Raw genomic sequence first — 10030 nt, forward strand, 5'->3', positions numbered from 1 at the left:
AATACAAGGATTGAGATTACATTTATGTCTGCAGGTTTAGCTTTGCATTTGCTCAGGATTAGTGTAGGATTAGTTTGCAGGTAAGGGATTAGTAGCAAAGCAGAACAGGGATATGGGCTGGAGCGGCGAGTTGCCCGGTGGGTAAAGAGCTAACTACTGTTGTACTTTGTTGGTGTTAGAGTTAAACCCTCTATCACATAGTGCTCTCATTGCAATGGATTTTTTTTTTTGCGTCTCTTTCCCACAGATGCTCCCCATCTGGACATCACACACTCATTGATCATTCCACAAGAAGGGCAATACTTCAAATTGGAGTGTGTTTCCATAGGCAACCCAATGTAAGTTATCAAAAGTTGTTGTAAAACTTCAATTTGGTGTTAATTGCATGAAAAGGGGAAGGAAATAGAGTGTTAACGGTGAGCGGCTCTGCTTCTGGAAATAAATTGCTAATTCATTTTCTCCAATGACATTTCAGAAAATCCTTATGAAAAGCGGTTTAAGCCAGAGAACATTTGATTGGGAGCACAAAAAAAAGAAAAGGGCAACGGTACAAGACTGTGTACAGTATTGTTATAAGAGTGAAGGAACTACGCATCCCACAAGCCTTTGCAAATTATACCTTTCCAATGACTTCCTGTGCTTTTATTCTTGAAATTGAACCTTGTTAATGTAGTTTTCCAATATACTGTAGTTTTTGTCTTTTATGTACGTGAGTAGCATTTTGATTTTGTGTTGCCGACGACATGTTGCAGAGCTTCATTCCCGACTGTAATCATGGGAAATCGTGGTTGCTCTGTTGTAAACATCGTATAATTCTGTAATCCAATCGTAGCCGACATGATTTTTTGCGTTTTTGGTAAACGGTGAGCTCCACCAATCAGAGACTCCTACGCCCGAGGATTGTGGGTAGTTGTGGTCCGTCTCCTTGACTATATAACAAACTGTAGAACAGACTTTCATTATCTCTTATAATAAGTCTACCTTGGAATGGCGGCAATATTATGGCTGATAATCAAAATCTCCATTCAGAAAATGAATATACTGGTAATGGTATTTTTACTTCCAGAACCAAGCTGTGGAGCTCCATTCGCCTTCATTAGAGAAAATAATATTCTAAGATTTATCTGTAGTTTATTGTCTATTAACTGACATATAATAAAGTATCAGGATTTGAAAATAAAAAAAAGATCATATTGTCTGTTTTCTTTCCCAGACCTGATTCGGTGCTGTGGTCTAAAGACGGAGGCGAGCTGCCCGACATCGAGCGCATGATTGTGGAGGGGAGAGAACTAACCATCACCACGCTAAACAAAACAGACAATGGCACATACCGCTGCGAGGCAAGCAACCACCTGGGGACCAGCAGTGCTGAATACACACTGTTTGTATACGGTGGGTACTTCAGTCGGGGTCTCGTTATGGATGATCAGTTCTGTGCGCCGCAGCGTTATTATGTGCTCGCTCAAAGATGGTCGGCTTTCATAGCAAAGATTCAACGTCAGCAGGGGGGGGCTTATCAGTCCTGCAACATAATCTGAAGAGGTTATAGATGTATAAATATATATATATGCCGCTGGTGTATGTTATGATAAAAAAAAAGCAGGATAACAAAGCCTTAACATCAACCGTGAATATGAAAGATTTCAATGTCTCCTAGAAATGACTGTTGTTGTCAAAATCAATGAGTGTGGGAGACGTGTCTGAGGGAGACTTTCTGTATGCAGACGTACAACTGACAATCATTTACCCGTCATTAGGCGTCATTCAGGAGCTGACAGCCTCCAGTCACCCACAGCCTCCGTGAAGGATAAACACGCACAGATAATGAGAATGGATACATGCAGAAATCGACAAATATGTTTTAAATTAGATTTATCAAGTCATTAACAATTTTCCCTGAATAATGTTTATCGCTCCTGCACCTGTTTGGTTTGGATGAAAGAAAAAGAAACACTTAGACCCTGCCAGTGTGTTTGCAAGGTTGAGCTCTATAACTACACATCAGGTTTACTTGACACCTTTTCAAAGCGTGTTGGACAGTTTTAGATGTATTTTATTTTGTTAACATTTCAAACAGCCATTGGTTGCCATTCATTTTTATGTTTTAAGATTTCTTTCATCAAGGTAATTCTTAAACCTGCACAGAATGTGGTTACCAATATATTAGAACTGTGTAATTGTACTATGACAGGCTAACAAATGCAAATCTCAAAAAGATAATTAGCAACGCGATCATTTGGCTGCAAATTGACGGAACATTTTAACCTTAGTAGAATAATACATTTTATAACCTCAGCAGGGTGTAAACGATTAGTAGTCAATGGGATACAACATTTAAAAAACACTGGTATGAGCCATTATAATATTACTTTGATAAATCATTTCTTTGTATTTGTGAATAATTGGTTAAAAAGAGTAAAACATGGCTGGCCACAGTATTTATCTAACACAAACTAAGTATGGTAAATTTAAAATCCGTTGTCATTCTATACGTTTAATTCAGATTCAGATTAATCGTATTTTAGGAGCAGAATTTATGTCGTATAGCAAAAATCATCCATAGTCGTGCATGACACCTGTTTTCACACCAATTCCTCGAGTTTCACATATTTCCTGCCTTGTCACCGCGCAGGGATATAAACCCGTTTACTTAACTGCACCACACCTATCACCACACAGGTTCAGCTTTTGGACTCTCTCCCCTGTGAGGAAACAGGAGAAAAAAGTGTTAAGGATGCAGAATTTAGCTTCCAAGTGCTGCCTGGAGGAGAGATAAGTTAATCCGAGACAGTGGAGGGAATAAAGACAGCGTGGTGTGGGTAACGGATCATTAAGGCCTCAGCGGCACGTGTTTGTAATGTTTATCAAATACGGCCAAGTCCCCCAAAAAGATACAAAACAAGGACAGAATATATAAATTCTGCTTTTTGCCAATTAAACAGTCCCCACATGGGAGTGCAGTTTGCTTGGGAGTGACTTATCACAGCTCCGGCGATGGACTTATTCAAGCTCACAGGCGGCTACAGGATGCACGGCAGCTTCTTGTATTCAAATTTGAAAGAGCAGAGGGTTTTTGGGAGAGAAACACTGGAGGAAAAGGAGGACGACACATTTGTCCTTTCAGCTTTTGTTATCTCAGTCGCTTCTGTCGGCATGCTCAATGAACAGGGTAAGGCAGCAATGTCAGGCTTGTCCATATCATCCTGTCACATCTGGGCGCCATGTGCTGCCTTTTCATTCCTCACATTTCACAGCCAGGGAGATTTCTGCATTATTTAAAATTATATATATATATATAAAATTCAAATTTGTTGTTAGAAATAGAGGGTATATGTGCCGAGGAGCTGTTCCTCACTCTTTGGGAGATTAACCGAGGCAAAAGAGGAACTGATAACCCCTCAGCAGCTGTCGCACGGCGGAAAACACAAAGATCCCGGTTACGAGGGACGGATGAAAGATTGAGTGTAGCAGGTAGACGATGTGCGAGACGTCCTCGTTTCACTGATGACGTTCTTCAGCTCCACTGTGTCTGGCTAAATACTTATCGGGTCCTTTCTGCGGCGTCTCAGCCTCTTAGCCTAATTTACTAATGACAGCAGAGCTACGAAGCAATAAATGTTATCGCTCAGCCGCAATTCATCATCTCCCCCCGATTATGCTCCATGATACACTGTATTAAATAAAGCGAGGAAACGCTACACATGATAATTACTCTGTCTGAGAGGCCGGGGGAGATGGTAACAGATAGCGGTTTGCTTAAATGCAGCTGAGAGACGCCACGTGCGCGTGTCGGTGAAGCCGCGGCCGCACTCCACTCTCACATTTCCCCTCATTCATTGTACATTTTCACCTCGACGAGCGCGACACATGCTGAGTCTTTCACTATCTGTGTGCCGCCCATTCACCAGCCAATCATCAGCTGCTGGGAAATATACAACAGATGCTATAAAATCGGAGTCCTTCACGTATATGACTCATCCTCTGCCCAAAGATGTGGTTTTGAAAGAATTGACTCATTCAGAGCTTGAGTCATTTGTGCAACTCTTGTATTTTATCATCTGTGCATATTTTAGTTTGATGTTGCTTGTGTTCACTGAGGTGAAAGATCAGCATTAAGCCTCAGCAGCAGCAGCAGCAGCAGCAGCCACGCGCACTCATTGATTTGTGCTGTTTGGGTTCTTTTCCTTGTGAGTTTTCTCATGTTGAGCCTGTTCCCTGTGGAGAGGTTGTTTTGTGTTTTTTTTGCTCCACGTTGTTCCTGTTTTCATTTGGCAGACGTCATCACCTTAGCGCCTCCATCTCCACGTCCCCTGCCTCCCTCCCTCCCTAGCCTCCGTTCTTCCAGTTCGATAATGCCGACATTCCCACACCAGGCATAGGCAGCTGTGTTCGCAGGTACGCTCGCCCCCCCTCCCCTCCCCTCCACTCCCCTCCACTCCCCCCCACGGCCTTGCCTCAACGCTCCGTGCACTCACGAACATGACACCGAACACACACTTGATGATTGATGAGCTAACAACCAGGCTTTGAGATAGAAAATAACATTGTGTTTCTGGATGAATTCGATACTCTGTCTATTTTTTCCTCTTTCCATTTTTATACACAGCACCGGTTACTTCACCGCCAGCTTTTTTTTTTTATTTATAGCTGTTTTCTGATTAGAGTTATAACTGGATCAATAAGCAGACCTCGCCGAGCAAGTTACCGAATCGGGTTACGACGGTTTGTAAACCACCAGGAGCAGAAAATAGAAAACATGAATGTTTACACTTTAGTTCTGAGGCGTAATGCTTTCCACTGTTTGAACCACACACGAGAACACGTTTACAATTACGTTCAAACAATGTTAACCAGTGTGTTTTCTTCAGTTCATGTCTCTTAATGTAATTAGCATTGTCGTGTTTGTGTGTGACTTTGTGTTGTTGAGCCACAACAGCTCTCCGCAGGTAAAATATGCAAAGTAGCTGCTTTAACAGTCGGAGAAGCTTTTGATGTTGTGTGAGAAAACAGAGGTTAGCCAGATTTGGGACGTGCTTCATTTTGATAATCAAACCGGCGGAAAGTTTTCTTTCAAACAAAAAGAAATTATGTTTATATTCAGTTTCATTCCTTGAGGTGTAGCAAAAACATTTTGACTGTATTTTCTTCCTCCGTGAAATATTTGCAAAAACAAAATTGCTGTGGAATAGCTGCAGGATCTTGTGTCCGTGCACGTGGAGCTTTTTCGTCTGTGCACAGTCCCAAACAAAACAGGACCCCACTCTTTAACACTTTGATCCAAAGCAACACTGACACACAAACAACAGAATCCACAGGGGACCTTTAAACTCTCAGGGATTTGGCCTCTAGAAGCAGTGCTTTAAAATATGTGACTTTACTTTTCAACAATATTTTGATACTCTTCCCGGTATTGGCTCTTTCAATACTCAGGTGCATGTGAATGACGTGTTACCAGTTAATCAAAAATACTGGGGGGGGGGGGGGGGGATTGCTTGGTCTCGGTTTTAAGGGGTCTGTCCACACAAAATCCAAAAACCTATTTTCTCATTTACCTCTGGTGTTGTATAGGTTTGCACTTAGCTTTTATTTAGCAGGTTTTTTAGATATTTGTACTTCTATAACTATTGAAGAAACATATAAACTGTTGAATCCACATTATCCCTTTTACACATTGGTGGTATTTACAGGTTTGTAGCCGTATTTGTTAGCTTACATCGGCTGGAAAAACACCCCCCCCCCCCCCTATTAAACCACGTGTAAATTCAATAAATTCAGATTTTTACTTGGATCTGCACCAAATTGCATAAACTCATGGAGATCAGCCTCCTTAATATGCGTGATTTTATTTTTTGCATGAAGATCCAGAAATGATTTCCTGGGAAATTAGTGAAAATATGAAAAAATAATTATTTCTCTCTTGGCTCTTATCACATCTTCCACCAAATTTCATGGAAATCTGTTCTGTAATCTTGCTGACAAACAAACAAGCAAACAAACCGGCAGGGGTTAAAACAAAACCCTCTAAAACACGGACTTGTTGCTCAGATGCAGCAAATACCAAACCTATCTGCACCTTGTTACAAACCACTGATATTTGGTGAACAGACCCATTAAGAATGTACCAATCACATGAAGAAACTCACCAGTAATTGAAAATTTGTTTTTCATCTTGTCAGTGTTTCCTGTGCTCCTCTCCCAGTCACTGTTTCCGGTGACTCCAGTTAATCGTGTATTTACAACCTTCGCTTTCCGTCACTTCGGTCAAAGTGAAAACTCAAAAGTGGAAAACAAAAATAAAAGCACCATGTTAACTTCTAGTGTTTCCTTTGAACCTTGTGGCCATCCTGTTTTATCACGGTGTTGTTCCCCTCATCTTCCCTTACTGCTGTCACTGTCTGCAACCATGGCAACAGCCAAAGACTTTCCAGGGCCCACGACAGGTAAATATCCCACTGGACGATCATTGCAAGCCAGATTTTACAGTGTGTGATGCTGGATCTGGATCTGGGTCAGGACACATCACGGCCTTTACCCAGCATGAGCCAAGCCATCACCATGCATGGATGCTCTCTCTGCTGACGCCAGCCGCTTCCTCTCGAGCCGTGTCACAGGCTGCATAAGTTATCACACCATAGGTTTTTTTTTGGTTTGCTTTGTCTCAGAACCATCTATATTCCATCGTGCAATCCGAGTGATGCTGGGCTGGAGATTGTGTCTGTGCCGCTGTGTAAATATTTGATTTTAGATCATGTGAGTGTACGGCAGCGAATGGAAGGGAACGGACACAATTCTTATTTCTATCGCTCACGTTTCTGATCACGTAAAAAAAAAAAAGGTTTTCAAGGAAGATTTATTTAAATCTATTTAGATGCACGTGTGTGTGGTGTGTTGTTTTTCTAAGGTTTAAAATAGCTGGGTTGGGTCTATTAGAGGCAGGATGAAAAGAAAATAGAAAGAGCTCAAGTTGCTTTCATGTAACTAAACTAAAGTGTCGTCTAAGTGTTTCACAAAGTCGTTGAAATACTTTACCCCCGTATTGATTATACATCTGTAGCTTGTCCGAGGATTTACGTGTGAATTACAGCTCAAAACTCCAGCTGGACGAGGACAAACGCTTTATGGTTATTTACTCCCCGAGAGCTGTTCTGCTCGTCTCCAGTGTGATATGAAAACTGCTTATGCTCCTTGTTGACAGTGGAACACCTGCACAGGTCATTACATCCATCGACATCCAACCAAAACTCAGCTAATTCAACGGTTGTGGCCGTTAACATTTATTTTGCTTTGGAAGTCTGCAGTGCCTGCCTGTGAATCCCTGATAAAACAGTCGTGGTTCCATTCTGCATGGGGTTAAGCTGCATGTTTCACAATTTCATCTTTTCTTTTTTTTGTGTGTGTGTGTGTGTGTGTGTCATTTTTAACGTCCCTCGCTCCCTGTGGGTTGCTGAAAATGCGGCTTGCATTCTGTTAACAGAGGAGCGTAACGAGGTTTGTAGGAACATCCCCGTCGTCATCTCCCAGGGTCACTTTGCCAAAACCCCCGAGCACAAGCCATAGCCATTCATCAGCTTGAGATAATGAGAGCGCACGAGGTGCACGGTGAAGACACAGCCACTTAAGGGGTTATTACACAACTGACACCAAGGCATGCTCCTGCCTCGGGAACCCTCAGCTCGCTCTCTGCCCCGGACGCCGAAATGTTAAATAACACTGACTTATTTGTGTTGTTGTTGTTTTAAACTGATCCTCAGCAGAAGAATGTGGCAACAAGCAAAACACAAAATCAAACAAACAAGAGCTTTTTCCATTGTTCAGAGATTTGTGGTATTTCCTATGATTACTCCTTTTATACATCGACTCAAGCTCTTCAAAGCAGCGACGTCAGGTTGCTCTAAATATGGCAGCCGCTCATTTGGGGGCTGTCGAGTCTTTGTTCGCTGAGGGAAAAAAGCTGCATCAGGATAATTGAAGGAGCAAAATATTTTCATCGCTGTTCAGTAAAATGTCTGCAGCTGCGTGAGACACCAGCTGAACATCTTGCAGGTGTTAATATCATCTCTCCACATTTCCCTCCCTCTCTCTCCCTCCCTCTCTCTCCCTCTCTCTCTGGCTCATTTCAGATCCTAATGCTCTGGGACAACACGGACCTGACCACGCTTTAATCGGCGGCGTCGTTGCAGTCGTGGTCTTCATCACCTTGTGTTTGATAATAGTTCTTGGGCGATATCTGGCCAGACATAAAGGTAAAGTAGGTCACCGGAGCTGCCTTGAATAGTAATTTACTTGCCTGGAGGAAACTTGTATGGATAACTCGCTTTGGGTCCGCAGGGACGTATCTAACGCACGAGGCCAAAGGAGCGGAGGACGCCCCCGACGCCGACACAGCCATCATCAACGCCGAGGGAAACCACGTGCACGCAGAGGAGAAGAAAGAGTACTTCATTTAGACTTCCGTTTCACTCTTCTCCTTCGTTTCATGACAACGTGTGACAGCAGACATGCAATTTTTACTTGCCTCAGCATCACTGTCTGTTTTACTTAACTTCATATTCTTTTTCCGTGCTCCAAAAAAAGCTCATGCTCTGATATGCTGGTTTTGTAAGCATCCGCTGGATATATAGCTTTCTCCTTTTGTAAAGCAGTGTGCCCCATGCAGTTGGATCATGTCCATTTCGGTTTTACGGTGCCTAATTGCTGTATACATTTCTGGCAGGTTTTCTTTATTTTGTAAAAATTCAGAAGCAACGAGAAATGTGCTTCAGTTCAACTTTGGAGTCGAGGTTTAAATTTTTCGGGCTGTTTTTCGCTTTCACAACAGATTATGTAAAGTCCATTGATTTATTATACATTGACATCAGATGCATCTTTTTAGGTATTGGATGTTCTCGGGTGTTGCCTGGAGTTTTTTTACCCCCTCCACAGCCATACTGCACATTTTTTTAAAACAACGTCACACAGCAGACCAGACACACAAACGAAAAACGTAGAAGCACAATCAATGCGATTGTCTCCAGATGAAATCGAGTCCCACTTCTCGATGTCTGTTTATCCCTGCAATGATTTCTTTTCCAGGTTTTTTTTAATCATTTTTGAGAACAAGTCAGAAAATTAAAGCACAAAGTCTGAGGACTAACACAGAGGGAAAACACATCAACCGTCTCAGGATTCAATATGAGTCTAGTTGGAGAGACGGTGTCAGACACACGATGAGGATTTCCGTACACGGTTGTCGTCACGGATGAGGAACTTTAATTTTGGTCGGTGATTTGATGTAAGATCCAAACCGAGCGAGTGGAACCTTGTGGGGGTTGATTATTTATGTTGAATTTTATTGAACAACTATGCTCAATGTGTGGATATTGCTGTAAAATACTTTGCCAACGTGAATATTGGTGAACAATATTGTTGAATCTTGGGATCCCTGACACATTACAGTTTGTATATTAGCATATACGGTAGTTAAAGTATTCCATGAGTCTCAGATCTTTTCTTTCTCCATTCATCTAACAAGAGGTTGTTTTGCCGTGAGGTTTGTAAATAATGTGTAAGTATTGGATTTCAGTGAAAGGAAACCACACTGGTTATAGCTTTTCATTTCAGGTCATTTTGATGAGATTGTTTTTTTCGCACTTTTGAAGATTTCTTCAAACAGGGATTCTCATCGCTTAATTGCTTAAAATGTAAAAAGAAAAGAAAAAATCTGGTCAGAATATATGTATTTATTATTATGATTGATTGACATTTATTATATAATGCTATATTGATTGATATTATTGCTGTTATTACTAAAGTAGTTGTCCGACATTAACTTTTCCATTTTTTAATTCTCAAACGTATCATGAAAAACAATACAAGGATCACCGTTATGGCCTTTGAGTTTGCTGCAAACAGTACTAATGACATGTTGAGGCATTGGTGAATCAGACATCCCCTCACTTGTATATAGTCACTGTATCAAAGACATTGAACCTCATTGCCAATGCTCATACATGTTATTTTGTTAGTTCAATATGATGCTATAAATAACTCA

At 41.5% G+C, this 10030-nt stretch overlaps 1 protein-coding gene across 5 annotated transcripts in view; it reads left to right on the plus strand.

Moving 5' to 3' along the window:
* The window catches only part of cadm2b (cell adhesion molecule 2b), a 143217-nt gene extending 134010 nt beyond the window's left edge, over window positions 1-9207 (plus strand). For 2 of the 5 annotated variants that reach the window (XM_034604593.1, XM_034604589.1), the window contains 5 exons: window positions 248-338; window positions 1214-1392; window positions 6414-6440; window positions 8121-8243; window positions 8329-9207. In XM_034604593.1, coding sequence (XP_034460484.1) covers window positions 248-338; window positions 1214-1392; window positions 6414-6440; window positions 8121-8243; window positions 8329-8447 — 539 coding nt within the window. In that variant the 3' untranslated portion in view covers window positions 8448-9207. Of the gene's footprint in view, window positions 1-247; window positions 339-1213; window positions 1501-1557; window positions 1927-6413; window positions 6441-8120; window positions 8244-8328 lie in introns of those variants that run through there. The other 3 variants (XM_034604590.1, XM_034604592.1, XM_034604594.1) reach the window with 3 other exon arrangements.
* Window positions 9208-10030: the final 823 nt, after the last annotated feature.

The sequence above is a fragment of the Hippoglossus hippoglossus genome, chromosome 13 (genome assembly GCF_009819705.1).
Source record: "Hippoglossus hippoglossus isolate fHipHip1 chromosome 13, fHipHip1.pri, whole genome shotgun sequence".
NCBI lineage: Eukaryota > Metazoa > Chordata > Actinopteri > Pleuronectiformes > Pleuronectidae > Hippoglossus > Hippoglossus hippoglossus.